Consider the following 12,562-nt stretch of genomic DNA (forward strand, 5'->3'; position numbering starts at 1 on the left):
CGGCTTTGTCAGATGGAGATCATACCTTACAAATCTACAGAGTTTCTTTCAAGGAAGTGACCAACTGTTTGGATGAGGATAGGGCAGTTTATGTAGGTTATGTGGATTTCACCAAGAGCTTTGACAAGTTCTCACATGGGAAACTGATCAAGAAGGTAAGAACTCCTGGGATCCATGATAATTTGCAAGTTGGATCCAGAATTGGCTTCATGACAGAAGACAGAGGGTGCTGGTAGAAAGCATTTTATAATGTAGCTGAGAATGTGGGGGAATGGATAAATAAGTTTGTGGATGACACAAAGATTGGCTGGGTTTTTCACAGTGACGAGGAAGGTGTTAGGTTACAGGAGGATATATACAGATTTGTCAGTTGGGCAGATCAGTGACAGATGGAATTTAACTCTGATAAATGTGAGATGATATACTTCAGAAAAGAAAACAAGGTAAGTGTGTACTCAATGAATAACAAGACACTTATAAGCTAAAAGGAACAAAGGGATCTTAGGTTGCTTGTCCACAACCCTGAAGGTGCCAGGACAGGTTAATAGGGTGGTTAAGAAGTGAGATGCTTGCCTTTAATAGTCAGCATGGATTATAAGAGCAGGGAGGTCATGTTGGAGCCGCACAGAACTTTGGTTAGACCATTAGCTGGAATGCTATGTGCTATTCTGGTCATATGAAGGATGTGAGTGCATTGAAGGGGGGTGCAGAAGATATTACCAGGATGTTACCTGGGATGGAACATTTCAGCTAAAAAGAGAAGTTGGATGAGCTTGGATTGTTTTGTTTGGAGCAGAGACCTGGAGGTGGGGGGTGGGGTAGCATGTTAGAGGTGTATAAGATTATAATGAGAATGTGTATAGGGTAAAAGCAGGTGGGGAAAGAGTTAAGTTTTGAGTTTTGTGAAACAAGAGGTTCAGCTGAGCATGACTCAGATCAGATCAGAACTTGCAATTAACAATGGGGTGCTGGAGGCGAGGGTAATGGGTTAATAAGGTGGAAAAGCATTGATTATGTAGAGCCATTTAACAATATTAGAAGCATTCAGTATGTAAGATCAGTTTAAGAAGGTGAAAAGTATTCATTATATGAAGCCAGTTAAGGTTAAGAACATTCATTGTGTAACACCAGATGGCTTAATCTTTGTTATTGACACTCGCTGATTGTAACGGTCATCCAATCAATATGCATGTTGCCTTATCTGGATGCTCCTCCCTGTAAAATGACTCTATAATTCATTAAGAAACTGCTCTTGCAGAGAAGACCAAGAACTCATGTCTCTATGCACATGGGCCATTGTTCTCTCTCCCTCCAGGGCCTGGAATAAAGATGAAGAAGGTAAAACTATACTGTGTCTCTGAGTGTTTTCCTTCAACTGAGCAGGGGTGGGGGAGCAGGATGGCAATATTCGACTGTGGGGGGGGGGGGTATGGGACGACAATGAGGGGCATGGACAGGGTGAATAGAAAGCAGCTGTTCCCCTTAGGCGAAGGGTCAATAACACAGGCTCATAATTTTAAAGTTAAAGGTAATAGGTTTAAAGGAGATTTTAAGAAAATGGTTTTCACCCACTGGGTGGTGGGGGTCTGGAATGCACTACCTGGATTGGTAGTTGAGGCAAAAAACTTTATTACCTTTAAAAAGTAATTGGATGAGCATTTTAAGTGTCCTAACATTCAAGTCTATGAGCCTAGAGTGGAAAAGTGGGACTAATGAAGGTAGTATCTTTTTGTCAGGGCAGACTTGATGGGCCAAAGACCTCTTCTGTTCGGTGTGCTTCTATGAATGACACATATTTCAGAGGATTGTGTGATTGGAAGAAATTACAGAGATAGGGTAGAGGCAGGCTGTTGAGAAATTTTAAAACTAGGATGAAAAATTAACTATCAAGTAATAGTTTGAACAGGAACCAATGTTGCCCAGAAAGCACAGTGATCACAGTTGAATTCTGTTTTCTACAAGTTAAGATAAGGATAGCAGAGTTTTCAACGACTTCACATTTATAGAGGGCAGAATATGGGAGACCAGTTCATTGAAGTAGTTAAGTCTAGAGGTAATAAGAGCAAGAATGAGGTTTTCCGCTTCATGTAAAGTGAAACAAATGAATTCAGATGCTGATATGGAAGAGGAATGGTGCAAATATGTGGTCAGAATATTGTGTCTGGGTCAAATACAACAACAATTTTATGAATGGACATATAAAAGCAATATGGATATATGAGGCTTTTGTTTAGCTTTTGTTTCTACTCTTGTTGAGTTTTATGCTTATCAAGCTGATTGATATCTGCATTTGTTAAAGGAACATTTATATACATTTAGTATTATCAGGAGCACTCCCAGGACAAGCACAACTCGCATCACATAAAGGCTATAACATACTGCCCTGCCCCAACAATATTCACCAACATCACCAGAAATGGTTCACAATCTTTTGTGATTTTTTTTCATTTGTATTTACTATTTCCAACAAGCAACCATTGACAATTACTGCTAAGTTATGAGAAGTCTTGTGTTATGAATTTATGTCTACAAGCAACTGGAATGATTAAATCCATTTCTCTTGAGATTCCTTAAAGACAGCTGAATTCAGATAAGTCTCTTTCTGATCTCCATCCAAGGACAACTAACGGAAAATTGAAGGGAATACATAGAAAAACAATTGCTAAGCAACTTATCTTAACTCTCAAAAGTGTTGCAAAGCTTGCAATAGATTACTTTGAACTGGGAAGTGGCGAGATGAGTACAGCATTAGTAATTGGGGATTCCATAGTTAGGTGACAGATAGGAGGTTCTGTGTGAACGAGAGAAACTCACATTTGGTGTGTTGCCTCCTAGGTGCCAGGGTTTGTGATGTCTCTGATTGTGTTTTCGGGATCCTTCAGGGGGAGGGGTCCACATAGGTACTCATGACATAGGTAGGAAAAGGGATGAGATTTAAGGCAGAAATTCAAGGAGATAGAGTGGAAGCTTAGATCTAGAACAGACAGAGTTGTTATCTCTGGTTTGTTGCCTGTGCCACGTACTAGCGAGGCGAGGAATAGGGAGAGAGAGGAATTGAACTTGGCTATAGGGAAGGTGCAGGAGGGAAGATTTTGGATACTTGGTTAATTGGGGCTCATTCTGGAGTAGGTGGAACCTCTGCATACAGTATGGTCTACACCTGAACCAGAGGGGTACCAATATCCTTGGGAGGACATTTGCTAATGCTATTCGGAAGGGTTTAAACTAATTCAGCAGGAGGATGGGAACGTAAATTGTAGTTCCAGTGTCCAGGAGGTTGAGAGTTGAGGTCACAAGAGTTTGCTGCCAATCAGAAAGTGTGTCTACTTCAATACTTCTACTTCAAGGCAGAGATTGATAAATTCTTGATGTCACAAGGAATTAAGGGCTACAGGGAGAATGTGGGTAAGTGGAGTTGAAATGCCCATCAGCCATGGTTGAATGGTGGAGTGGACTCGATGGGCCGAATGGCCTTACTTCCACTCCTATGTCTTATGGTTTTAATGCCAGGAGCATCTGGAATAAGGTGGGTGAACTTGCAGCATGGGTTGTTACCTGGGACTTCAATGCTGTGGCCATTTCAGAGACATTGATAGAGCAGGAACAGGAATAGTTGTTGCAGGTTCTGGAATATAGATGTTTCAGTAAGAACAGAGAAGATGGTAAAAGAACGGGAGGTGTGGCCTCATTAGTCAAGGACAGTATTATGGTGGCAGAAAGGATGTTTGAGGACTCGTCTGCTGAGGTAGTATGGGCTGAGGTTAGAAACAGAAAAGGAGAGGTCACCCTGTTGGGAGTTTTCTATAGGCCTCTGAATTGTTCCAGAGCTGTAAAGGAAAGGATAGTAAAGATAATTCTGGATAGGAGTGAGAGTACAGGGTAGTTGTTATGGAAATACTATAGTTTGAATACTTCAGATGGGTCAGTTTTGTCCAATGTGTGCAGGATGGTTTCCTGACACAGTATATAGACAGGCCAACAGAGGCAAGGCCACATTGGATTTGGTACTGGGTAATGAACTTGGTCAGGTGTTGTATTTGGAGATAGGTGAGCACTTTGGTGATAGGGATCACAATTCGGTTATGTTTACTTTAGCGATGGAAAGGGATAGGTATACAAGGCAGGGCAAGATATATTGCTGAGGGAAAAGCAATTATGATGTGATTAGGCAAGACTTAGGATGCATAGGATGGGGAAGGAAACTGCAGGGGATGGGCACAATTGAAATGTGGAGCTTATTCAAGGAACAGCTACTGATCGCCCTTGATAGGTACGTAGTTGTCAGATAGAGAGGAAGTGGTCGAGCGAGGGAGCTGTGGTTTACTAAAGAAGTTGAATCTCTTGTCAAGAGGAAAAAGGAGGCTTATGTTAGGATGAGATGTGAAGGCTCAGTTAGGGCGCTTGAGACTTACAAGTTAGCCAGGAAAGACCTAAAGAGAGAGCTATAAGAAGGGCCAGGAGCAGACATGAGAAGTCCTTGGTAGGTAGGATCAAGGAAAACCTCAAAGCTTTCTATAATAAAAAAATGACTACAGAGAGATTATGGCCAATCAAGAATAGTGGTGGGACGTTGTGCGTGGAGTCCGAGGAGATGGAGAAGCGCTAAATGAATACTTTTCATCATTATTCATCCTGGAAAAAGACAATGTTGTTGAGGAAAATATTGAGATACAGGCTATTAGATTAGATGGTATTGAGGTTCACAAGGAAGAGGTGTTAGTAAATCTGGAAAGTGTGAAAATAGCTAACTCCCCTGGTCCGGATGGGATTTATCCTAGGATTTATCCTGGGAAGCCAAGTAGGAAATTGCAGAGCCTTTGGCTTTGATCTTTATGTTGTTATTGTCTACAGGAATAGTGCTAGAAGACTGGAGGATAGCAAATGTTGTCCCCTTGTTCAAGAAGGAGAGTGGAGACAAGCCTGCTTATTATAGGTCCGTGAGTCTTACTTTGATTGTGGGTAAAGTGTTGGGGAAGGTTACAGGCGATGGGATTTAAAATCATCTAGAGTGGAATAAGTTAATTAGGGATCGATAATATGGTTTTGTGAAGAGTAGGTCATACCTCACAAACCTTTATTGAGTTCTTTGAGATAGTGACCAAACAGGTGGATGAGGTAAAGCGGTTGATGTGGTGTATATGGACTTCAGTAAGGTGTTTGATAAGGTTCCCCTCGGAGGCTTAGGATCAAGGGTGACTTAGTGGTTTGGATCAAAAATTGGCTAGCTGAAAGAAGGCAGAAGGTGGTAGTTGATGGGAAATGTTCATCCTGGAGTTCAGTTACTAGTGGTGTACCACAAGGATCTGTTTTGGGGTCACTGCTGTTTGTCATTTTTATAAATGACCTAGATGAAGGTGTAGAAGGATGGTTTAGTAAATTTACAGATGACATCAAGGTCGGTGGAATTGTGGATAGTGCTGAAGGATGTTGCAGTTACAGAGGGACATAGATAAGCTGCAGAGCTGGGCTGAGAGGTGGCAAATGGAGTTTAATGCAGAAAAGTGTGAGGTGATTCACTTTGGAAGGAGTAACAGAAATGCAGATTGCTGGGCTATTGATAAATTCTTGATAGTGTAGATGAGCAGCGAGAGCTTGGTGTCCTTGCACATAGATCCCTAGAAGTTGCCACCCAGGTTGATAGGTTTGTTATGAAGGCATATGGTGCGCTAGCTTTTATTGGTAGAAGGATTGAGTTTCAGAGCCACAAGGTCATGCTGCAGCTGTACAATACTCTGGTGCGGGCACACTTGGCGTATTGTGTGCAGTTCTGGTCACTGCATTATAGGAAGGATGTGGAAGCTTTGGAAAGGGGTCAGAGGAGATTTACTACAATGTTGCTTGGTATGGAGAGAAGGTCTTACGAGGAATGGCTGAGGGATTTGAGGCTGTTTTCATTAGAGAGAAGATTGAGAGGTGACTTAATTGAGACATATAAGATAATCAGAGGGTTAGATTGGTTGGACAGTGAGAGCCTTTTTCCTTGGATGGTGATGGCTAACACAAGGGGACACAGCTTTAAATTAAGGGGTGATGGATATAAGACAGATGTCAGAGGTACTTTCTTTATTCAGAGAGTAGTAGAGACATGAAGTGCACTGCCTGCAACAATAGTAGGATCTCCAGCTTTAAGGGCATTTAAATGGTCATTGGATAAATATGGATGAAAATGGAATAGTCTAGGAATAGATGGGCTTCAGGTTAGTTCCACAGTTTAGCACAACATAGAGGGCCAAAGGGCCTGTACTGCGCTGTAAGGTTCTATGTTCTATCTGGCCAATTCAATAGCCAATTGTGCATGGTCAGATTGTACAGAGCAATTGCTAGATGGATTTAATCTATTATTAAACAAATTGATTTGAGTTAAGCATAGAATGTTGGCTTGGACACATGGAGACTTCTCCATTCTTTTACACATAATGACATTATTCTTTTATTTAACATCTTTACAAATCAGTGGAACAATTAGATGGACCTTAGTTTAACATTTCTTTGGAAGGATGGGACCACTGGCCAATTGCTCAAGACTTGGAGACAATGTTACTTGCTACATCAAGCTTGCATTTAATATCATGTTAGATTGGATTTGGACAGTAAAATACGGCCAAGGTTACATCTTCGTTAAACTAGACTCCAAACATTTTCTTTTAGGTTTATCTGAATGCACATGCTTTCTAACGATTACTTCAGCTTTTGGGTCTATGAATACTTTGTAAACAATTTTTAATTTAATCAAAAATGTTTATAAAATTACCTCTTGCACGGAGAATTGATGATAACTTTGGTAACAGAGCCATGAAAATCAATAAGATCCCAAGTTTAATTTCCCAATCTGTGCTTAGATGCTATAATCAGCTCAGTAGTAGGAATGCTACAACTGGTGTCAATGTACTTACATTAACTAAAGGACAATCATCCAAGATTCCTGTTCTTCATTGCTATCCATTGTGTCTTGGTGAACGTTTACAGCTGTTGATGCCCAATTAACGGTCACTTCTATGAGTCCGTGCAATAAATTATCTTTGTAATTAAGCTGTCACACAGAGAATAGTCATTTAAGAAAAGTATTGCTGTGCAACAGTGGTCGAGGAACTCTGTTCCCTTTAGAATGGGAGAGAGAAAAAGAAGGGAATTAACCTGAGACGGGGAATATGTGGAGATAAAAGTAATTATTTTCATATTAAAAGTTACTCATGATTCTGCATACACTTCTCAACAGCAAATTTGCAACAGAAAGTTGGTCACTGTATGAGGCTCCCATTCGACTCTACGGTAGACAAGCAGAAGGCTGGAAGAACACAGCAAGCCAGGCAGCATCGGGAAGTGGAAAAGTCAACATGTTGAACCACCTCTTCGGGTCGATCAAAGGAATAGAAGGCAGGGGGAGGAGGAGGGGCTGGGAAGGGAGTTGGGGATGGGAAAGGAGGTTATTTGAAATGGAAGAACTCAATGTTGAGTCCTCTGGGCTGTAGGCTGCCCAGGTTGGAGATGAGGCGTTGTTCCTCCAATTTGCGGTCTGATTCGATGTGGCAATTGAGGAGGCCAAGGATAGTCATGTTGGAAAGGGAGTGGGAAGGGGAATTAAAATGGGGGGGGGGGGACTGGGATTCAGGTCGGCCCCCCAGGCCCAGCTGAGATGCTCAGCAAAACGTGCACTGAGTTTACATTTAGTGTCCCTGAAGTAGAGAAGACAACATTGGGAGCACCAGATACAGTAAACTAGGTTGGAGGAGAGGCAGGTGAATCTCAGTCTCACCTGGATAGACTGCTTGGGGCCCTGGATGGAAGTGAGGGTTGGGGCTCTATGTCAAAAGTCCTGTTAATAGTTTTCTATATTAGGTTTCTTGTTCTTTTTTGTGCAGACTATATCCCAAGAGATGTAAGATATATACCTTGAACAAACTTGCAATTCATCTATTAAATGCAGATTTTTTTCATGTCGTTTAAGTCAAATAATAGTCATAACAATGAGATGAATGAATGTCTCATACTTCTTTAGCTCACCCTTATCCATAAAATCCTGCAAATTTAATTGTGTCCTTTCTCAGGCCAACATCTCTGTCACATCTGTGGTGCATCAGCTGTGCTGGATGGGTCACATTGTCTGCATGTGTAACACAAGATTCCAGAATAAATTACTTATTCTGAGTTTTATATGGCAAGCGATTACCAGGAAGGCAGGGCAAATGCTTAAAGGATGTCCTCAAGTTATCCCTTAAAAATTATAGCATTCCCACTGTCACCTGGGAATCTCTCTTCCACAACCACACAAAGAAGAGCAGAAACATCCATGTGTCCTCACTGTGAATGCCCGAGACGGTTTAGAAATCTTGCAAATTGCAATTCTTTACCTTTTTGAACAGGCACAAGCACAAACATGGCAGAAATTTGAACATCCCAAAAACCTCCATAGCTCCGTACAGCTAGCCGTGGATTCTTTTGTGATCTCAGGAGTCACAACTTCAGAGTGAAAGAAAACAAATCCTCAGTCTCCAAGGACTGGCTGAGATGCAGAGTCAGAACAGTAAGCCTTGTTCCTCTTGAAACCAAACTGTTTAATATCAGCTTACTACATGAAGCAGTTATATTAGTTATTAATAAAGAGAATTATAAGAATAATTCCTATAAAATCTAGCTTTCATGTACCATTGATACATTTAATCAACTGTATCTGTTTGCATTATTATTATCAGCTCCAACAACAACTTGTATCTCTATGGCAGTTTTAATAATGCCACAGGCGGATTTAAAGGAAAATTCGACCGCCTTACCGCATTTTTTATGATTTCAAACGGTTATATTAGGATAGGTTGTCAGTGAGCAACGCTATTTAATTTAATGGAAATTAGCAATTTTATCCTTTCGTGTGCCTAGATCTTTTGTGTTGACCGATGTTGAACTCCTGAAAAGCACAAAGTGGAAGTTGCCAAGCCACGCGTCAAATTAAGATGGAGGTTGTGAATAAGATCTATCAACTACAACGGGCAGCTATTCAATTCCAGGTTGAATGTGTGGAAGCACTTCCGGGTGGTTGCTGGGCCAGAGACGGTAGGATCATGGCTGCAGACGAGTTGCAGGAGCAGGTTTTAAAGCTGCAGACTCGCTTGTCAGAGACTCAGGAACCGAAGAAGGTAAAGAATTGCAAGTTGCAAGATTTCTAAACCACCCCGGGCATTCACGGTGGGGACACAGCTCGAGAAACGAGGGAACGAATCTTAACACGAAGACATTTGACTTAACACCTGGAAAACCAATGATCGATCCATTGAATAATACAGTCCAGGCATTGGGGAACTAGGGGTCAGGCCAAGGGTCCTTTGCCTGAATGTTTATATTTAATCTGCGGTGTTAATCAGCTTGTTTTATTAATTTTACATCTTAACTTTCTGTTTACAAAAACAAAAATACGCATGTGTCTTCACTCTGTTGTGAGTGAAAGTGATGACATTGCATTCTTTGATTCTTATAGCAGCTCCCATTTAACTGAATTAAGTAGAACAGGCTAGTATATTTAAGAGAATAGAAATGGTTTGCTGCCACGTTGACTTCAAATGTAATACTTACAATTTTTTTTATTTTACAAACCATCCAGAACACTTTTTTTTGATGGGATTAATTCAATTTTTAAAAAATTGGTAATGAATAATTAAGTGATGGGCAATGGATAGAGTAAATGTATGAAATGGTGTTAGTAGATAACTTTGATAGCTCTGCATTTGGGGATATCAAGAATGTAAGTTATGTCTAAAGAAAGCTTGTTGATTGCTTAGTTGAATTCTGTTGATTTTAAAAAAAATTGGATTAGTGGATATTATATCAGTGCTGCAATTGCTGAGCAGGCAGAATCTCTAGCCTAGCCTCTTGTAAGCATGAGGTTCATTGAAAAATTTGCCCATGTCATAACTGGTACTAAATACCATTCATTCATCACCTCTTGGCTCGCTGACTAGCATTGGGTTAAACAATGGCTTATTTTTCAAATTTTAATCCTTATTTTTAAATTTTCATCCTCCTTTTCAAAACCTTCAGTAGTCTAGCCCCTCCCTGTTGTACAATGTAATCCAGCTCCACAATCCTCTGGGAAATTTCACGTTTCTTTAATTCATGACTCTTGAGCTGTGCTTTTAGCTGCCAGGCATTTAGCTTTGGAATTCCTTTCCCAAAACCCTCTGATTCTATCCTCTTCCTTTTAAGATACACTTGAAAGGAGACTTCATTGTTGTAATTTGTCCGAATATCTTTTTTTCTGGCTTGGTGCCCTGTTTTTGCACTATCATACCTCCTAAAGTGCCTTAATGTTTTGTTATGTTAAAGGTACTATATAAATGCAAATTGATTTTATAAAGGGCAACTATTTCCACTTTTTCTAATCAAAGGACAATGTGATGTTATAACAGCAGCTTGCCCCAGTTGTGTATCTCTAAGATGTGGCAGAATGTGAAGCTTCTGTCTAAAGGTAAAAGTTTTAACTCTTAAGATCTGTGCTTTGCAACTGGATTTCAATTTGTCTTTATTTTGGGCTTTCTCATTCATTCTTTTCTTATTTCTGTAGTTTCTATTTGTCAGAAATTGCAGACTAGATCCCCTTTTGAAGATGATGTCTTTGATTTAAGTCCCGCCTATTTAGATATAGTATTCCAATAGTTGTATGTTATAAATTACAACCAGTAAAGATTGCACCCTATGTTAGAAGCCATACTTTACTGCAATATGTTGTAAATAGGGCATAAAAATCAAATTGGATCTGAATCATTTTAATCCTAAACTAAATTTAATTTGCTATTGAAAGGGTAATGTTTTAATCAACTGTATGAATGCTTCTACTCAGTCCTAATCCCCACTCCTCAGCAAGACAGCTGGCAATCTGGCAGCCAAGTGTACTGTAACAATTTCAAAGATGTCTGCATCAATGCTCAAAGCAATCTGGCCATTTTGGGGATATTGCAATAGTCTGTAATGGATATTGAATTCTACCATCAGTTAAGTGATTATGTGTGCCCTGAGGGTAATCTTGTAACTTTCATACATCTCTAACTTGTGAGACCAGTTTAATGATTATTGTTGTTTGAATGGCCAGGTGAAATACATTACGTTCAGTCTCATAGTGTCAGAGAGGTGTATAGCATGGAAAACAGACCCTTCAGTCCAAGTCGTTTATGCTGACCAGATATCCTTAATAAATCCAGTTCCATTTGCCAGCATTTGGCCCATATCCCTCTAAATCTTCCTATTCATGTTGCAATGATGATGCTCCTTTTAACAAGGTTATGTTATGCTTGGTTTTTTTTCAGCGCGGTTGTAAAAAACACAGATTTTACAAAGTCTAAGTTGAAGGGTTTAAGGGCCAGTCTGATTATAGCTAACAGATACTACCTCAGGAAACAGGCTTTCAAGTATTTTTGGGGAAAAAAGACACTTGTAAGGGGAGACACTTGTAAGACACAATGAAAGGGGAGCGGCCAGTTCACCCAGCTCAGCTTTGCTCTGGTTTGGTTTTTAGCAATAGTGTTGAAAAAACTGCTGGATCTTAAAGAAGCAGGTCCGTGCTGATCTCTCTCTGACTTCTCTCCCATAAGAAGCTGTATTTGATTTTACCTTTTGTGCCAAGGGGTGCTTATGGGGCTTGTTGCAAATATTGGGAATGGCATAATTAAGTTGGTATAATTTATTGGGTTTTTGGATGGGTTAAGTTATTTGGTAGTCTGTTCTCTTTTGTGTTTCATTTGGTAATCTTGTAAATAAACTCTGTTTTGTTTAAAACAACATGGTTTGACCAGCTACATCCCTCCTGGGATATCTGCATTACATCTGCTTAAAACAATTAGCAAAGTTAGGGCCTGTGACACTTTCTTGAAATGCTTTGAAGGGATCTGGCCTTGTCGATAATATACCCATCGAGATGCCTTTTGTGAGGTTTGAAAATGTTGGTGGGCTTTCTTCTTTAGCACTTTAACAGCTAAATGACTTTGACTGCTTTAAAAGGCATTTAATAGTCTCACATTTATCATATTTTATGATCTGACAACTTTGAATTCTAATACTGTATTTTGTTTTACTGATTTTTAAAACTGAATTATTTGTGAACTCTCATTCCAAGGATTAATAATCCAGTATTATAACCACTGCACCAGTGTATCCATGATAAGCATTGTAGGTTTTATTTCCAGACTTGGTGTGGAGCCTTAGTTCAACTGGAAATGTTTTCTAAAGAGAGGGCAACTTATTAATTTGGGACTGATGACCAACACAATCAGATTTTTAAGTGGAAGAAATATGTGTATTTATAAATTCCTTGTAATATGAAAATATTTTAACTCATCCTGATATTAATAGACCTTTTAATTCTCACTGCAAAGTACTCAGTCAAAAGTTTTAACATTTTGTCTAATGAAAAGCCATTGGTCTCAAACATTGTGTATTCTTAGTCCATTGATGCTGCCTGATGTGCTGAGTATTTCCAGCATTCTGTTTTTAGTACATGGATTTTAGCATTGTTTGTTTCCATTTTTATTATTGGATACTTTCTAAATATAGGTGAACAAAAGTTATCCATGTGTGAATAGTT

At 39.7% G+C, this 12,562-nt stretch overlaps 1 protein-coding gene across 1 annotated transcript in view; it reads left to right on the forward strand.

The window, feature by feature from the left end:
- Nucleotides 1-9,032: 9,032 nt before the first annotated feature.
- The window catches only part of eloa (elongin A), a 52,114-nt gene continuing 48,584 nt past the window's right edge, over nucleotides 9,033-12,562 (forward strand). The window contains exon 1 of the mRNA XM_072548423.1: nucleotides 9,033-9,128. Within this exon, the coding sequence (XP_072404524.1) occupies nucleotides 9,054-9,128 (75 nt within the window). The 5' untranslated portion in view covers nucleotides 9,033-9,053. The remainder of the gene's footprint in view (nucleotides 9,129-12,562) is intronic.

The sequence above is a fragment of the Chiloscyllium punctatum genome, chromosome 27 (genome assembly GCF_047496795.1).
Source record: "Chiloscyllium punctatum isolate Juve2018m chromosome 27, sChiPun1.3, whole genome shotgun sequence".
Taxonomy (NCBI): Eukaryota; Metazoa; Chordata; class Chondrichthyes; order Orectolobiformes; family Hemiscylliidae; genus Chiloscyllium; species Chiloscyllium punctatum.